The sequence below is a fragment of the Ictalurus punctatus genome, chromosome 8 (assembly GCF_001660625.3).
Source record: "Ictalurus punctatus breed USDA103 chromosome 8, Coco_2.0, whole genome shotgun sequence".
Taxonomy (NCBI): domain Eukaryota; kingdom Metazoa; phylum Chordata; class Actinopteri; order Siluriformes; family Ictaluridae; genus Ictalurus; species Ictalurus punctatus.
This window is the reverse complement of record NC_030423.2, coordinates 21,417,988-21,433,924: the sequence shown is the minus strand read 5'-3', so window position 1 is coordinate 21,433,924 and position 15,937 is coordinate 21,417,988. Positions and strand designations below refer to the sequence as shown.

General features: G+C 37.0%; 1 protein-coding gene and 1 long non-coding RNA gene across 3 annotated transcripts; both read left to right on the top strand.

The window, feature by feature from the left end:
- Window positions 1-7,454: 7,454 nt before the first annotated feature.
- Window positions 7,455-8,029, top strand: LOC128633450 (uncharacterized). The gene is made up of 2 exons (XR_008396833.1): window positions 7,455-7,595; window positions 7,997-8,029. It is a non-coding gene; the product is annotated as an uncharacterized LOC128633450 (long non-coding RNA).
- Window positions 8,030-8,881: 852 nt separating this feature from the next.
- Window positions 8,882-15,401, top strand: LOC108268537 (cytochrome P450 2F2). 2 transcript variants are annotated; one of them, XM_053682059.1, is made up of 10 exons: window positions 8,882-8,986; window positions 10,366-10,535; window positions 12,277-12,436; window positions 12,543-12,695; window positions 12,814-12,974; window positions 13,942-14,115; window positions 14,202-14,337; window positions 14,467-14,654; window positions 14,738-14,879; window positions 15,007-15,401. In XM_053682059.1, exons 2-10 carry the CDS (start codon window positions 10,374-10,376, stop codon window positions 15,201-15,203), a joined length of 1,473 nt encoding a protein of 490 aa, XP_053538034.1. In that variant the 5' UTR covers window positions 8,882-8,986; window positions 10,366-10,373; the 3' UTR covers window positions 15,204-15,401. The 2 variants fall into 2 exon arrangements, with proteins under 2 accessions (XP_053538034.1, XP_053538036.1); XM_053682061.1 differs by having other exon boundaries at window positions 8,924-8,986; window positions 10,369-10,535.
- Window positions 15,402-15,937: the final 536 nt, after the last annotated feature.

Genomic DNA, 15,937 nt, shown 5'->3' with positions numbered 1-15,937 from the left:
ACCGTTTATCGGTATCGGCCAATATCACTTTGAATAATCGGTTATCGGTATCGGCTGAGAAATTTAGTATTGGTGCATCTCTAATATATACAGATGAGTAACACCTCATTTATATACAGATAAATGATAAATGGATTATTGCACAGTTTACAGAAAAGGTTGAACAACAAATAGTAGTAAGTGAATAAATGTTCATATTGCAGAATTATTGTGAAGATGTTGGCTGATGATGCAAAAACAACTAGCAGTGCTACATTATGATGTGTTTTTGCATTAAAGAGTCTGACTGCTGTAGGGATGAAGGACCTGCGGTAGTGCTCCTTCTTACACTGAGGGTGCAGCAGTCTGCTGCTGAAGGAGCTGCTCAGGGACCCCAATGTCTCATACAGGGGGTGAGAGGAATTGCCCATGATTGATGCCAGCTTAGCTAACATCCTCCTCTCCCCCACTACCTCTGTGCTGTCCAGTGGGCAGACCAGGACAGAGCTAGCCCTCTTAACCAGTTTAAGTCGTTTTCTGTCACTGTTTGTGCTCCCGACTCCTCAGGAGACTATTGCATAGAAGATGGCAGTGTCCAAAAGATTTTAGTAGAGTCCTGCACACACCAAAAGACCTCAGTCTCCTCAGTAGGTGGAGATGATTTTGGCCCTTTTTATACAGGACATCTGTGTTTGGGGCAGTGGTGGCTCAGTGGTTAAAGGCTCTGTATTACTGATCAGAAGGTCAGGAGTTTAAGCCTCAGCACTGCCAAGCTACCACTGTTGGACCTTTGGGCAAGGCCCTTAACCCTCAGTTGTATAAATGAGATAAATGTAAGTCAGTCTGGATAAGGGTGTCTGCCAAATGCCGTAAATGTTTATGGACCAGATAAGATAAGATCCTTTTTTTCAAAGATATAATATAAGATAATAAGATAAAATAATACTTTATTAACCCTAGACAGAGAAATTCCAGAAAGACCAAGCATAATCACAAATTTATCATCTAACACTACAATAAACAAACAAAACAATGCAATTTCAAGTGCTACCATTTATTTAAAACTAATTCAGCATTGTGGCTATTATTTATTTATTTATTTATTAAAGTTTTCATGATGCAAACTTCTGTCTTGACAAATCAAGCAAATAACTCCAGTATTTATTTATTTAAGGTAATGTTAATTTACACACATACACCACTGTTCATTAATAATTCATATTTGTTCATAATACATAGTTCTTTGAAACAAACTTAATACTGAAATGTTAAACATGTATTAGTATATGCAGTAAATTCTATTATTCACAAAGCTCAACCAATGCTGTAGAATAATTTATCACTGTTATTATATGTAAATTATATACTCAACATTAACTAATGTTAACAGTTTTAATTTTACTATAAAGTGTTACCAGTATATTTTATTGTTGCAATTGTAATGGTTAAAAAAAAATAAAATAAAAAATATGTATAGGATTATGTATTCTATATGAATAATTTATTATTTATTATTTAATAATTTAATATATTTTAGGGGGGGCAATGGTGGCTTGGCGGTTAAGGCTCCAGGTTACTAATCGGAAGGTCAGCTTGGTGATTAAAGCTCTGGGTTACTGATCAGACGGTCGGGAGTTCAAGCCCCATCACTGGCAATATCTGGGTTACTGATCGGAAGGTCGGGTTCAAGCCCCATCACTGCCAAGTTCTGGGTTGCTGATTGGAAGGTCAGGGGTTCAAGCACCAAGCTGCCACTGTTGGGTCCTTGAGCAAGACCCTTAACCCTTTCTGCTCCAGGGGTGCTGTATCATGGCTGACCCTGTGCTCTAGGTTAAGGCTCTGGGTTACTGATCTCAGGTTACTGATCTGATGGTCTGGGGTTCAAGCTCCAGCACTGCCAAGTTCTGGGTTACTGATCGGAAGGTTGGGGGTTCAAGCACCAAGCTGCCACTGTTGGGTCCTTGAGCAAGATCTCTGGGAGGAGCCACCTGATATGTCCCGCCCTGACTTTCTGTTGAAGTGGAAATTCCCTCAACACATCGAATAACGCTACGCATTTCAAGGCACTTCAGGACGGACTTTAATAATACTTCAGCAAAGCCATTTCGGAAAACATACTCACAAAATACTTACACCATATGACCAAAAGGATGTGGACACCTGACCATCAAACTCATATGTAGGCCTTCTCCAAACAGTTGCCATAAATTTGGAAGCACACAATTGCATACGATGTCAGTTTATCTTCACTGGAACTAAGAGGACCAAACCTATTTTTATTTTAATAAAAATAACAGACATTACAAAAGAGTTTGAAAATAAGTGCATGTGTATGCTGACTGCAGGTAGATTAATATTACCGTTGAATCTTACTTACATAGAAATAGGCAGCATGCAAAAAGAAATATGAAGCAAATTATTCATCATTGTGCAACACGAATACCACATGCCACAAGAACTTACTCTTACACTGCTCAACTTAGTAAAAAAGGAGTGAATGGTTTTTTCTTGCTTTGAGTTCATCAGGACCTCTGAGCGCTCAGTGAGGGTGTGATCATGGGTGTGACCCGAGTGATTAATTGTCTTAGCAACGTCAGGGCACTTATAGACATGTACACAAGAAATCAAACATACACAAAGCAGTGATGGCTATTCTAGCTCTTTTTATTGAGCCAGTTCATCTGGCTCAGCTCAGCAATAAGAGCTGGCTCTTTCGGCCAGCTCAGCTCTTCATTCAGTACCACCTCTGACTTTTATAATTCATATAATTTGGGTTATGTTTAGCATAAAAACCTTAAATAATGTAAAAACATAAAACATTATTGCCCATATTGAGTGTTTTATTTATATTGAACTATCCAAAATTCAAACCATTCCAAACAAATCACACTTATGGATGTACAGGACTAAAGTGGATGTGAAGGATGTCAGTAGACTCTGCTCCATATGATATTTTTACTGTACAAATTCTACATTCTGCCTTTATGTTGTCTATGTTATTAAAATACATGTATTAAATGTAAGCTATTAAAATGAAGAATGTTATTACATGTGATTTGTCACGCACACGTACGTCAACACAACCTTCAGTTAGTGCACAAAGTGCTCGTGGCCGTGATGTGTGGTGAAAAGATCCTCCTATTATTCTGTCTTGTATAAATTCAAAATAAATAAAAATGGGAGACGGCTCACAGTTGTGTCAAATGGCGCATCACTAATACAAACTGGCCATGTACTCTATAATCTGGGCTAAGACCTCCTTGTAGGTCTACAGAAAAATATTAAACTGCTCTTCTTTAGTTGATCTAAATTTTTTTCCTGTTTATCACTGTGCTTATGAGAATAAAAAGGAGAAACCCTTTATCACTTAATTTATGGGATGTAGATGCAAATGGACTCTCTTCTCCACACTCTGAGCTTCTGACTCATTCATTTCTCAACAAAGGCTTAGATGTCGTTTTGGGGGATGAATTTGTTGTTGTTGTTATTATTATTATTATTATTATTATTATTATTATTATTATTATTATTATTATTTCAGTATTTAAAAATGAACGAGTTTTGATGACAGATTTCTGACCTGGAGCACAAGAAAGGCCAAAAGATGGGGTTGAAAACAGAAAAAATCAATCTCCACAATGAAAAATCTTTCTACACATTTCACGTACATTAAATTAAATTAAATTACATTTGGGATCTCTCAGAATTTATTAAACAAGAAAAATAAGCCAAAGCAAGGCCCCTAACCCTCATATGCTCAGTCGTATAAATTAGAGAAATGTAAGTTGCTCTGGATAAGGGCGTCTGCCTAATGTCATAAATTTAAATGGTCAAGTGTGAGATTTCACAATTCCTCATGACAATTAATCATTTTCCAAGTCTAACTGTCGAGTTTCTAGGTAACTGGAGACAGAACGGGGCTTGTTGTCACAATGTCATCGTCTGTAAGCGAAACTTTTGCATCTTTAGTAAATCACCGTGTAACGGACCCCCAGTCTTCCTTTCTGGATTACCTCGACAACAACCAGAAGAATGACCAAACTATAGCATACTCTCAGAAAAAAAAGGGGGAAAATACACCCTTCTAACCTTCCATGAACATTTCTCACTTTTATCTAAAGTGCATTCAAACTTTAATAAGACACACACACACACACACACACACACACTTTCTCATCCACCCTGTCTCCAGAACTAACTTCCAGAGCTCATCAATCACACCTGTCTCCTTATTTATGGAGCACATTCACATACACATTATTCCAGTTCTCATTCATTCGCATGCAATAACAGAGTGATATCTTCCTAATGTAAGACTCCCTGAGCGCTGCCCCTCACCCAAGTGAAATCTCGCCTGGCATGGACATCCTCAACTCCCCCCACCACCCACTCAGTCTCACCCACTCACGCATTGTTACCATTTCCCCTTTGTGTATCAAGTCAATTCATCAAAACATCTTAGGGGTTGACACTCATGCTGAGAATAATCAACATTTATTCAAATGTTAAAAATCTGTTTGTTCGTTATTCAAAGCAAATACAATATATATATTATATTATCCATCCATCCATCCATCTATATATATATATATATATATATATATATATATATATATATATATATATATATATATATATATATATATATATATATATATATATATATATATATATATTTATTTATTTTTGACAACAATGAACAACCATAAGAATTTGTACATCAACAATATTGTTCTTAATGGGCGGAGCGACACACATAGCCCCGCCCCATTTTGCAGGACGCTGCCAGGTCTTCTCGCGTACTTGATGATCTGTCTGAATACTAGATGCTGGGAGGTATTCATAGTAACAGATGCATACAATAGTCACAGCTTCATTATTAGTAGAGACGTGTTACGGAACGGGACTGGAGGCGGATGCAGGTGCAGGTCACAGTCTTTATTACTTAAACAAGAAACAAATAAACAGATAAACAAACACAGGGAGCGCGGTCTCTACTGACTATACACACTCTGGTCCCCTAGCAACGACTAGCTTGCTACACATTAGCACATATCGTTATACTTCCTTCACTTGACGAACGTAAACCAACTGTAATACTGCGCGATGTGCGCAGTCACACGGGGGGTTTAACTAACAAACCTGATTAACTCAAAACATGGGCACCTGTGGCAAATCAGAGACATGCTCAAACTTAACTCAGTGTCCAAGCGGGAAGTGAACGAAAACAAAAGAGTCACGTGACCAGTCTTCGAAATGAATATGGTAGATAGGGATGGTGATCACTTCTCTCATACATTTAGGGTTCATATTAAACATTCAGCATGGTGGCTTAGTGGTTAGCACGTCACACCTCACACCTCCAGCGTGTGGGGTTCGAATCCTGCCAGGGGGATATGTGTACGGAGGTAGCATGTTCTCCCTGTGCTGGGGTTCGAATCCTGCCAGGGGGATATGTGTACGGAGTTTGCATGTTCTCCCTGTGCTGCGGGGGTTTCCTCTGGGTACTCCGGTTTACTCCACAGTCCAAAGACATGCATGGTAGGCTGATTGGCATATCTAAAGTGTCTGTAGTGTATAAGTGATTGTGATTGCGATGGATTGGCACCCTGTCCAGGGTGTACCCCGCCTTGTGCCTGATGCTTCCTGGGATAGGCTCCACGTGACCCTGAAAAGGAGTAAGTGATAGAAGATGGCTGGATGGTATTTTCCTAGATTTTTCCCTGATTTTACCAAGATTTGGTAAAATGGATGGATGGATTAAACATTCATATTCATTTTCATATTTAAGGTTTACATTTGAGATTTACATTTAAGATTGAACATTTATATTTAGATAAAAAGTTTAGATTTAGCTCTGATGTTTATTTAAGTAATAAACTTGTAATAGAAAATGGTAACTTGTAAAACAACGCTTATTTATGTAAATCTTTCAAAAATTATGTTTTTTGTTCTTAAATCTGAGAAAATTGGGCCAGTTTTTGTTACATATTTTATTTTACAAGGGGAACTCATAATCAATAATACACACACACAAAAAAAGCACAGAATGGACAGTAACCCCATTTGTTCTGTAAATTTGCTGTGTAAATGATTAATAAGCTCTGTTTACTGAAAAGACTTATTCTTCCAAACATTATATCAGTAGTCATCATGCTGGGTTCCTGGCTTCTGGTGGTGTTTTGTGTCTGCCTCCTCTTCCTCTTCATCAGGATCCAGAGGCCCAAGAACTTCCCCCCTGGACCACGACCCATCCCTATATTCGGGAACTTGTTTCAGTTTAACATAAAAAATCCTCTGAAAGACTTTGAGAAGGAACAACATCATATTATCTTTTTAAAAATGTGTTTGTTTGTGTATAAGCAGTTAATGAATGGTTTGTAATTGTTTACAAAAAATAACTCTTCTCGTTACCCTTTGGATTTGTTGTTTTTGAATTAAACTACCTAACCTGCACTTGCTTCTGTCTCAGCCTCCATTACATGACAGAGGTGAAGTATTCTGGTGCAGGTTAAGGTTTAATCTAAAAACAACAAATCCAAAGGGTAATGTAAAAATCCATAATGTTAAACAGACAAGCGTCATATGATCAGGCAAACAGTCCAAAACAGGCAAGGCATATGTCTTCTTATCACACTACTTTGTCTCTGTTGATGATATAGAGCGGGTAGATTTCTACATCTAACGACCTGTATATTAAAGAACTACGAAAATTATTATATATAATACTTTATATATTTATGTATATATTTTTTATCCTTTCAGCCTAATTTTGCACTGCAGACATCAGTAGCAGCTTTAACTTGTCAAAAAAAAACACTTGTGGGATATAAACCGGATAATCTACGGCTAGGAACATGATTTATTTCACTCCGCGGAGGCATACGCATTACGCAATACGCATTACGCTTACGCGGGTGGTTCATTCCCTCCACATCGTGCATTATGCACATACAGGCTGCGTCCTATGTACATACTAACACAGTATGTACTGCATTACCGTTGAAACAATACGTAATAATCATTATGTGTGTAGGAAAAAAGTGCATACAGTCCTGGACATAGTACATCCACCATGTTACATTTACACATGTGGACAGTTGAGGGTCTTTCTCAAGGGTCCAACAGTGTCAGCTTGGAAGTGGTGGGGTTTGAACTCATGACCTTCTGAGCAATAGACCATTAACCATGAGCTACCCTGCAGTGTCCCATCAACAGCACAAAAATCTTAAACAAGTTAATAATTTATTCAGGTATTGTTAAAAAAGTTCTGTTTAACCAAAGTTTTATACTTAAAAAAAAGCCAACGCTTATTTTTTTAAAAAAAAATCTAAAGTCTTCGAAATGAATATGGTACATAGGAATAATGATCACTTCTCTCAAATTTATTTAGGATTTAGATTTAACATTTGCACTAAGATTTATTTAAGATTTACTCCGGTTTCCTCCCACAGTCCAAAGACATGCATGGTAGGCTGATTGGCATGTCTAAAGTGTCCGTAGTACATGAGTGATTGTGCCCTGCAATGGACTTTCACCCTGTCCAGGGTGTACCCCGCCTTGTGCCCGATGCTTCCTGGGATAGGCTCCAGGTTCCCCTGTGACCCTGAAAAGGAGTAAGTGGTAGAAGATGGATGGATGGATTAAACATTCATATTCATTTTCATATTTAAGGTTTACATTTAAGATTTACATTTAAGATTTAACATTTATATTTAGATAAAAAGTTTAGATTTAGCTCTGATGTTTATTTAAGTAATAAACTTGTAATAGAAAATGGCATAATGCTTATTTATGTAAATCTTTCAAAAATTATGTTTTTTGTTCTTAAATCTGAGAAAATTGGGCCAGTTTTTGTTACAAATTTTATTTTACAAAGGGAACTCATAATCAATAATACACACACACAAAAAAGCACAGAATGGACAGTAACCCCATTTGTTCTGTAAATTTGCTGTGTAAATGATTAATAAGCTCTGTTTACTGAAAAGACTTATTCTTCCAAACATTATATCAGTAGTCATCATGCTGGGTTCCTGGCTTCTGGTGGTGTTTTGTGTCTGCCTCCTCTTTGGATTTGTTGTTTTTGGATTAAACTACCTAACCTGCACTTGCTTCTGTCTCAGCCTCCATTACATGACAGAGGTGAAGTATTCTGGTGCAGGTTAAGGTTTAATCTAAAAACAAGAAATCCAAAGGGTAATGGAAAAATCCATAATGTTAAACAGACAAGGGTTATATGATCAGGCAAACAGTCCAAACAGGCAAGGCAGAGAATAAAGGTCAATGGATCAAACAAGTCACAAAACAACCGATCATTATAAAATTATATTCATTTATTTATTTATTTATATTAATTTCAGAATTATTATACTCATTGCAAATTATAGCAATAAGCAATTTTCTATAAGTAATGCCATCTTGGACGCAAAGTGTCTTTTTGGAAAGTTCTGAGATAAAACTTTCTACGTCTCAATATTATTTTCTGTACACATTTAAACATTTAGTCTATTATTTATATAGTTGGATTATGTTCATAAATCTGTACTCAGTGGAGTTCATTTTCAATTAAAGGGGTCCCTGGTTGCAAAAAGTTTAAGACCTCCTCCCGCCCTGGTGTAAGTTTATGCTGGGAAAAGTCAGGGTTTTTAAAAAAAATATATATTTTATTATTATTATTATTTACATTGTTTTTTACATTGTTACACAAGCTGTACACTCACTACTTTACATTGTAGCAAAGTGTCATTTCTTCAGGGTTGTCACATGAAAAGATCTAATCTAAGAGTTCGTACATCAACAATATTCAATCTTAATGGGCGGAGCCCCTATGTAGCACCGCCCATTTTGTATGACGCTGCCAGTTGTACTTGCAGGCTTGATGATCCGTCTGAATACTAGATTTTGATTGGCTGGAAGGTGTGCATTCATAGTAACATACATGTACAGTACAGCTACTTACAACAGTCACAGCTTCATCATTAGTAGAGACGCAGCACAGACGCAGGTAATTATCTCTCTCTCTCTCTCTCTCTCTCTCTCTCTCTCCAATAATTATTTATTATAATTAATTCAAACAAATGTCATCTTATCACACTACTTTGTCTCTGTTGATGATATAGAGCGGGTAGATTTCTACATCTAACGACCTGTATATTAAAGAACTACGAAAATTATTATATATAATACTTTATATATTTATGTATATATATATTTTTTATCCTTTCAGCCTAATTTTGCACTGCAGACATCAGTAGCAGCTTTAACTTGTCAAAAAAAAAACAAACAAACAAACAAACAAACAAAAAAACACTTGTGGGATATAAACGGGATAATCTACGGCTAGGAACATTATTTTTTTCACTCCGCGGAGGCATACGCATTACGCAAACGCATTACGCAATACGCATTACGCAATACGCATTACGCAATACGCATTACGCTTACGCGGGTGGTTCATTCCCTCCACATCGTGCATTATGCACATACAGGCTGCGTCCTATGTACATACTAACACAGTATGTACTGCATTACCGTTGAAACAATACGTAATAATCATTATGTGTGTAGGAAAAAAGTGCATACAGTCCTGGACATACTACATCCACCATGTTACATTTACACACGTGGACAGATGAGGATCTTTCTTAAGGGTCCAACAGTGTCAGCTTGGAAGTGGTGGGGTTTGAACTCATGACCTTCTGAGCAGTAGGCCATTAACCATGAGCTGCCCTGCAGTGTCCTAGCAAAAGCACAAAAATCTTAAACAAGTTAATAATTTATTCAGGTATTGTTAAAGAAGACCTGTTTAAACAAGGATTAATAATTTTTTTTTTAAAGCCAACGCTTTTATATATTATAAAAAAAAGAAAGAAAAAGAAAAAAAAGCTAAAGTCTTCAAAATGAATATGGTACATAGGGATGGTGATCACTTCTCTCAGATTTATTTAGGATATAGATTTAACATTTGCACTTAGATTTTTATTTAAGATTTACATTTAGGGTTCATATTAAACATTCATATTTATTTTTATATTTAAGGTTTATATTTGAGATTTACATTTAATATTTAACATTTATATTTAGGTAAAAAGTTTAGATTTAGCTCTGATGTTTATTTTTTAAGTAATAAACTTGTAATAGAAAACGGCATAACGCTTATTTATGTAAATCTTGCTAAATTTATGTTTTTTTGTAGTGTTGTAGTTAAATCTGAGAAAATTGGACCAGTTTTTGTTACATATTTTATTTCACAAGGAACTCATAATCAATAATACACACAAAAAAATCAGTGGACAGTAACCCCATTTGTTCTGTAAATTTGCTGTGTAATGATTAATAAGCTCTGTTTACTGAAAAGACTTATTCTTCCAAACATTATATCAGTAGTCATCATGCTGGGTTCCTGGCTTCTGGTGGTGTTTTGTGTCTGCCTCCTCTTCCTCTTCATCAGGATCCAGAGGCCCAAGAACTTCCCCCCTGGACCACGACCCATCCCTATATTCGGGAACTTGTTTCAGTTTAACATAAAAAATCCTCTGAAAGACTTTGAGAAGGTACAACATTATATACATATATATACATATATATATATATACATACACACACACACACACACACATATATGTATATATATATATATATATATATATATATATATATATATATATATATATATATATATATATATATATATATATATATAAATGTGATTATTTGTGAATAATGAATGGTTTGTAATTGTTTCCAAAAAATAACTCTTCTCGTTACCTTTTGGATTTGTTGTTTTTGGATTAAACTACCTAACCTGCACTTGCTTCTGTCTCAGCCTCCATTACATGACAGAGGTGAAGTATTCTGGTGCAGGTTAAGGTTTAATCAAAAAACGACAAATCCAAAGGGTAATGTAAAAATCCATAATGTTAAACAGACAAGGGTCATATGATCAGGCAAACAGTCCAAACAGGCCAGAGAAGGTGAACGTGTGTGTGTGTGTGTGTGTGTGTGTGTGTGTGTGTGTGTGTGTGTGGGACTCAGGAGAAGGTGAATGTGTGTGTGTGTGAGACTCAGGAGAAGGTGAACATGTGTGTGTGTGTGTGTGAGACTCAGGAGAATGTGAACGTGTGTGTGGGAAGTATAGTCCTCATCAGCCATGTTTGTAGTTGGTGGTGCATCCTGGGAAATGGAGTTGCTGGTTTGCTGTGATATGACAATTATTAACACATCTTTGTGTGGAAATGTTTAAAACACAGAATGTGTTAAATGTACTAACACACAAAAACGCAAAAATGTGCGATAACATTCCAGTTTACATGAAATGCACCGCTATCTTTGTTAGCTTTGGTAGACTTGTTTGTAATGCCAACTGGATCATAAGTTGGTTACTCAGTTTTTTTGGTCGTTTCAAACTTCTCCTTTGATCAAAATCTCACGTTTTTGTCTTAAATATATGACTTATTTGAGTCATTTACTCCAAAGTCTATATATAAACTCCACTTTAGCAGCTCTAGCATGTTGATATTTTTGTTTATAATGTGGTATATTTTACATTTAACAAATGGGTAAAAATAACCCTGAAAATAGTAACCCATTTATGAAATAAAATTAACCCAGCATTTTTGTAAAAATGAAACCATCCTTTGGGTTGAAAAAAAGCATATTTGTTCTGTTGTTTCACCATTGCCACTACCTTATTTGTAGCTGCACCATGCCTATGGGGCCTCCTGTGCTGACCTAGGTAGACACATGCTGTCTGAGGAGCACCCTTAGCTCATTAACCTGTGTGTGTGTTTTTTTTGTTTGTTTGTTTTTTTACTTAAGAAGCACCCTAGAGGGCATTTCATGTTTTTCTACTTGGCCAGCCATTAGAGCACTGCATCATGTTTTCTTCACTGTATGGCACCCTAGAGGACACGTTACCGTGATTTATCTACCAAAGGGGCACGTTAGGGGGCACTTTTGCTGTGTTTGTTCAACCATGGGGGCACTTGAGGAGGCAGTGACCCACCAGAGTCCGCCAGTGGCTGTCCTCCTACTTGTGGCTTTCAGATGAGATTCATAGCAGCACTCTCGCTCTGAGATTAGATTTTTTTTACACTGCCAGAACTTTGTAGTTGGCCATCTTTCGTCGCAATGGAATTCGTTTACGTCTGTGACAAAACTTTTTAAAGGGTTAAAAATCTCTCAGTGTATAGCCAGCTTATGAATAACAGGCATTTTACCTAATGACACTTTTGCAATGTGTGTGTTTATTTTATTTTTGTATTGAATAACAATTGTTGTAAATTCTATGTTTAGTTGGCTGAGCAATATGGAAACATTTACAGTCTGTACATCGGGACAAAACCAGCTGTTGTTCTTAATGGTTTAAAAGTCATAAGAGAAGCTCTGGTGACCAAATCTGCAGACTTTTCAGGACGCCCCCAGAATATGCTTAAGGATGTAACTGAAGGAAAAGGTGACATGCAGTTACACATCCCACATCAACAGACTGTATCAAGTTTCAATTATATACCATTAGTGCAACTCTAAAGTGTGTTACTGACATGAGTAAAATGTAACAGGAGTCATAATGGCTGATTATGGTCGTCAATGGAAGGAGCATCGGCGCTTTGCTCTCATGACCTTAAGGAACTTTGGCTTGGGGAAACAATCTATGGAGAACAGGATTCTGGGAGAAATTGAACACCTTGTTGCAAAATTGGAGAAATATGCTGGTATGAACATGTTTCTTTACTAATCATGTTCCTGTTGATTATAGCTGCCCAATAAATGTCTTCTTCTAGGTTGTACAAAGCAAGTAAAAACATGTCAACATAGCTTTTCTATTTGTAGGAAGCTCCATGTATCCTCAGACTTTGTTCCATGATGCAGCATCAAATATCATCTACCTGGTTTTGTTTGGCACTCGCTATGACTATGGCGATGAAACCCTTAAAGTGTACGTTCGGCTCTATTCTGAAAACGCAAAGCTCGCTAATGGACCTTGGGCAATGGTAAGTTCAATTCTATTTGATTTGTATAACACTTTTAATAATAGGCACTGTCACAAAGCAGCTTTGCAGAAATGCAGTGGATTTTAGATTTAGATTCCTATTGAGCAAGCCAGAGGTGTCAGGGGCAAGGGAAACCCATCTTCTTCTGGGTGACACCTGATCCCAGTGCCGTTACAGTATATAGTTGTCACTTCAACTTTTTTTATTACTTGGATTAAGACTTAATGCTAAATGCTTTCGGCTCCAACTACAATCTTGAAGCAGTACTGAATGTTTTAATTCCATGTTACAGCTGTGGAAATCAAGACCCATCATTATAAAATTATATTCATTTATTTATATATATTCATTTCTGAGTTATTATAGTCATTGCAAATTATAGCAATAAGCAATTTTCTATAAGTAATGCCATCTTGGACGCAAAGTGTATTTTTGGAAGGTTCTGAGATAAAACTTTCTACGTCTCAATATTATTTTCTTTACACATTTAAACATTTAGTCTATTATTTATATAGTTGGATTATGTTCATAAATCTGTACTCAGTGGAGTTCATTTTCAATTAAAGGGGTCCCTGGTTGCAAAAAGTTTAAGACCTCCTCCCGCACTGGTGTAAGTTTATGCTGGGAAAAGTCAGGGTTTTTAAAAAATATATATATTTTATTATTATTATTATTTACATTGTTTTTTACATTGTTACACAAGCTGTACACTCACTACTTTACATTGTAGCAAAGTGTCATTTCTTCAGGGTTGTCACATGAAAAGATCTAATCTAAGAGTTCGTACATCAACAATATTCAATCTTAATGGGCGGTTTATGCTAAAGTTTATGCTGGGAAAAGTCAGGGGGTTTTTTGTTTGTTTTTTGTTTTAGATTTTTTTTTTTTTGCTTTAGATGCTTTAGATAAGGAGGGAAGAAAACATAATGCATATATTACAACAGCCAAATCTCCTGTTTTCTTGTAGATCTATTATGCACTTCCTATACTGAGGTCCTTACCCCTTCCGTTTAAAAAAGCCTTTGATAATTACAGCACACTTAAAATCTTGACAGCAAACATGATCAACAAGCACAAGACAACAAGAGTCCCAGGAAAACCAAGAGACCTTGTCGACTGCTATCTGGATGAGATTGATAAGGTCTGTATTTGTATAATGAAGTCCCTTCTGTTTTGCTTGATGAGAAATCATGTTAAAATGTGTTATTTATGTATTGTTTTTAATAGAAAGACAATGAATCTACTTTCAGCGAAGAACAACTTCTGGTGTATATTATAAATCTGCATGTAGCTGGAACTGATACCACATCCAACACACTCCTTACATCAATTCTATACCTCATGGCTCATCCGGACATCCAGAGTAATAACTTGTCCATTGCATTGTATTCTAAGTCTGCTTATTAAATCAGTGCTGGAATTTTGATATTTATTGCCCAGATTGACAGGTTTCGTTAATCTAATGATAGTACCGTGCATGCTTTGTTAATAGAGAGATGCCAAAAGGAGATTGATGTGGTTCTAGAGGGAAATTCTCAGCCGTCTTTTGAGGACAGACACAACATGCCGTACACACAGGCTGTGGTTCACGAGTGTCAGCGCATCGCCAGAACTGCCCCTCTGAGTGTGCTCCACTGTACCACAAGAGATACTGAACTGATGGGCTACACCATCCCAAAGGTGATGATTTTAATTGCTTTGGTTTGACCGTTTCTGCTACTCATTTTAATCTCTCTTCTTTATATATATTTCTCTGTGTTCAGGGGACTATGATCATCCCCAACCTATCCTCAGTGTTGAGCGAAGAAGGCCAGTGGAAGTTTCCTCATGATTTTAACCCATCAAACTTCCTGAATGAGCAAGGACAGTTTGAGAAGCCTGAAGCATTTATTCCCTTTTCTGCTGGTGAGAGCTCAGGAGTGAAAGGACACTGCAAACTTCATTCAAACCTCGTTAACCCAAACCAGAGATTAATTAATTTCAATCTGGCAAAGAGGCAATTTTAAATGTATGTATCTGTTCATGTGTGCAGGGCCTCGTGTGTGTCTGGGTGAAGGTCTGGCTCGCATGGAGCTCTTCCTCTTCTTGGTTACTCTGCTGCGCCGCTTTCAGTTCATTTGGCCTGAAGATGCAGGAGAACCAGATTTCACTCCAATCTTTGGACTAACACTTACACCTAAACCGTACAGGATGGGAGTCAGGTTGAGACAGCCAGCTAGAGAAAAGTAGAACTGCATAACTGCATACTGCATATGTCTGCATACTTAAAATTTCTTTATGGCTCATAAAGAAATGAGCCTGCCCTTGTTGACTTGTGTAAAATGCCCTGGTATGGTAACAGATTTCTGACCTGGAGCACAAGAAAGGCTAAAAGATGGGGTTGAGAACAGAAAAATCAATCTCCACAATAAAAAATCTTTATACACATTTCATGTACATCATTTTCCAAGTCTAACTGTCGAGTTTCTAGGTAACTGGAGACAGAACAGGGATTGTTCTCACAACGTCATCTGTAAGCGGAACTTTTCAAAAACACAAAGGAAAAACTTTTCCACCTTTAGTAAATCATCGTGTAACGGACCCCCAGTCTTCCTTTCTGGATTACCTCAACAACAACCAGAAGAATGACCAAACTATAGCATACTCTCAGAAAAAAAGGGGGAAAATACACCCTTCTAACCTTCCATGAACATTTCTCACTTTTATCTAAAGTGCATTCAAACTTTAATCCCTTGTCCACTTACACACACACACATTCACATGCACTCAAATTTCACACGGACACAGGAGCACATGCACACACGCTCACACCAGCGTCTCTATCTCTCTTTCTCCTACACACGCACGCACAGACACACACACACACGCACAGACACGCTTACCCATCCACACTGTCTCCAGAACTAACTTCCAGAGCTCGTCAATCACACCTGTCTCCTTATTTATGGAGCACATACACACAA